This window comes from Austrofundulus limnaeus, unplaced genomic scaffold (assembly GCF_001266775.1).
Source record: "Austrofundulus limnaeus strain Quisiro unplaced genomic scaffold, Austrofundulus_limnaeus-1.0 Scaffold165, whole genome shotgun sequence".
NCBI lineage: Eukaryota > Metazoa > Chordata > Actinopteri > Cyprinodontiformes > Rivulidae > Austrofundulus > Austrofundulus limnaeus.
Window position 1 is genome coordinate 1,093,083 of NW_013952567.1, and position 1,639 is coordinate 1,094,721.

Consider the following 1,639-nt stretch of genomic DNA (forward strand, 5'->3'; position numbering starts at 1 on the left):
AAATCATACATTGTATTTTTCTGGATTTTTGTTTTAGATTCCATCACTCACAGTTGAAGAGTACCTATGATAAAAATTACAGTCATCTACAAGCTTTGCAAGTGGGAAAACCTGAAAAATCAACAGTATCAAATACTTGTTCTCCCCACTGTGTGTGTGTATATATAATGAATGCTGCATGTGGTGGCATTTACTAAAACATCAATGCCACATAATAAACAACTACGGATTATAATGAGTTTATTTAAGAATGTATTAGAAATGTATCTTAAATAGTCAATTTTTGAGCTTCTGGGAGAAAAAACAAGCTCTACATTTAAAAATATTTCTTTCTGTGTAAATAAATACGTGCATAGCTTACCTTGTAATAGATACTCCATCATATTGATTGTGCCTCCGGTGACAGGCATCACAGTGACAGGAGGAGCCTCCATTTTTTTTCTAGTTAAGTTTGAGCCTTTTGTATAAACTGGACAAAGACAAATAAAGTTTATTATGAGACAAACGTATTATCTCTTTATATTTAACCTAARAGACTTTAATGCTGACCTAACAGTTAACGGGACAAATGGGTAACCTCAACTTTATTTTTCGTATTTACGTTTACAGGTAACATTTTTGTCCTGTTAACTTTTCGGAGTAATGCAAGCCACAGCTAACAGGCTAAAATGCAGCTGCTAAGCCGCTTGATTCAAAATAGTTTACAATGTATCAGCGAAAGTGTTTGTATTTTTACCTGAGAAATGGTGAAGAGCACAGCGCTTATTGTCCGAATCTGCTGTAGTGAACCAGGTAAATGGTGGCGACTATCTTTCTGATAAACCCCTGTTAATTTAGCTTAATCAGACAGCTTGTTAGCTTCCCTGCTAGCTGAAAGCTAGTTCGCCAAGTTTGCTATCAATGAACCACACACGTTTATCTACCACTAGTGTTAAATTATCAACACTGTTGAAAATGGGCGTGARAGCGTTGCAAAGAAAAGATGTATCCAATTAAAAGAAACATGCATTTTTCTGTAAGAAAACGTGTATTTAAAAAAAAGAGTATTCCGCGGAATAAACATCGTTTGTTGGCTAATTCGATAAAACCACTGTCTTCTTCTTCCTCTTTTCGTTTATTGGCGGATTACAAACAACTTTCAGGTGCATACCGCCACCTACTGTACAAGAGTATGCAACTCCATAGCCTCCACAGTATAAATTCTATTTTTTAATTTTGTATTATGTAAAAATAATAAATAACGCTTTCCTAATATCTCTTATTTCTTCTTCATTCCCTTCTGTTCCCAAAAATCCTTCCAAACTCCATTGTCGCTCTGCCTCTCTTACTGTTTTCAAAACCACTGTCTGTCAAACAGTTTCACGACTTTTTACTGCCATCTACTGGTCGTATAGAGACTAGCCACAATACTTACCTTAAAACCTCTAACCTCTTATGAAAGATTGAATGACAAAAGAAAAAAAATACACGAGTAAATGCAACAATTTTATTTTATTAAAACAAGTGTTTTTTGCCTTAAAAGTACACTGCCACATGGATGTAAATTAATATCATGAGTGTTTCAGTATGGGGTAAATTTGGGTTCATTGCACCTTGAATAAATTGCTGAAACAATGCACAGTGTAAGTACTGTATGTAC

The 1,639-nt window shown here is 34.6% G+C and overlaps 1 protein-coding gene across 1 annotated transcript in view; it reads right to left on the bottom strand.

Annotated features, from left to right (window-relative positions):
* The window catches only part of med18 (mediator of RNA polymerase II transcription, subunit 18 homolog (yeast)), a gene marked incomplete at its 5' end in the record, with an annotated part of 2,947 nt that extends 1,922 nt beyond the window's left edge, over positions 1 to 1,025 (bottom strand). Inside the window, 2 exon segments of the mRNA XM_014017259.1 lie at positions 362 to 469; positions 737 to 1,025. Of these exon segments, the coding sequence (XP_013872713.1) occupies positions 362 to 434 (73 nt within the window).
* Positions 1,026 to 1,639: the final 614 nt, after the last annotated feature.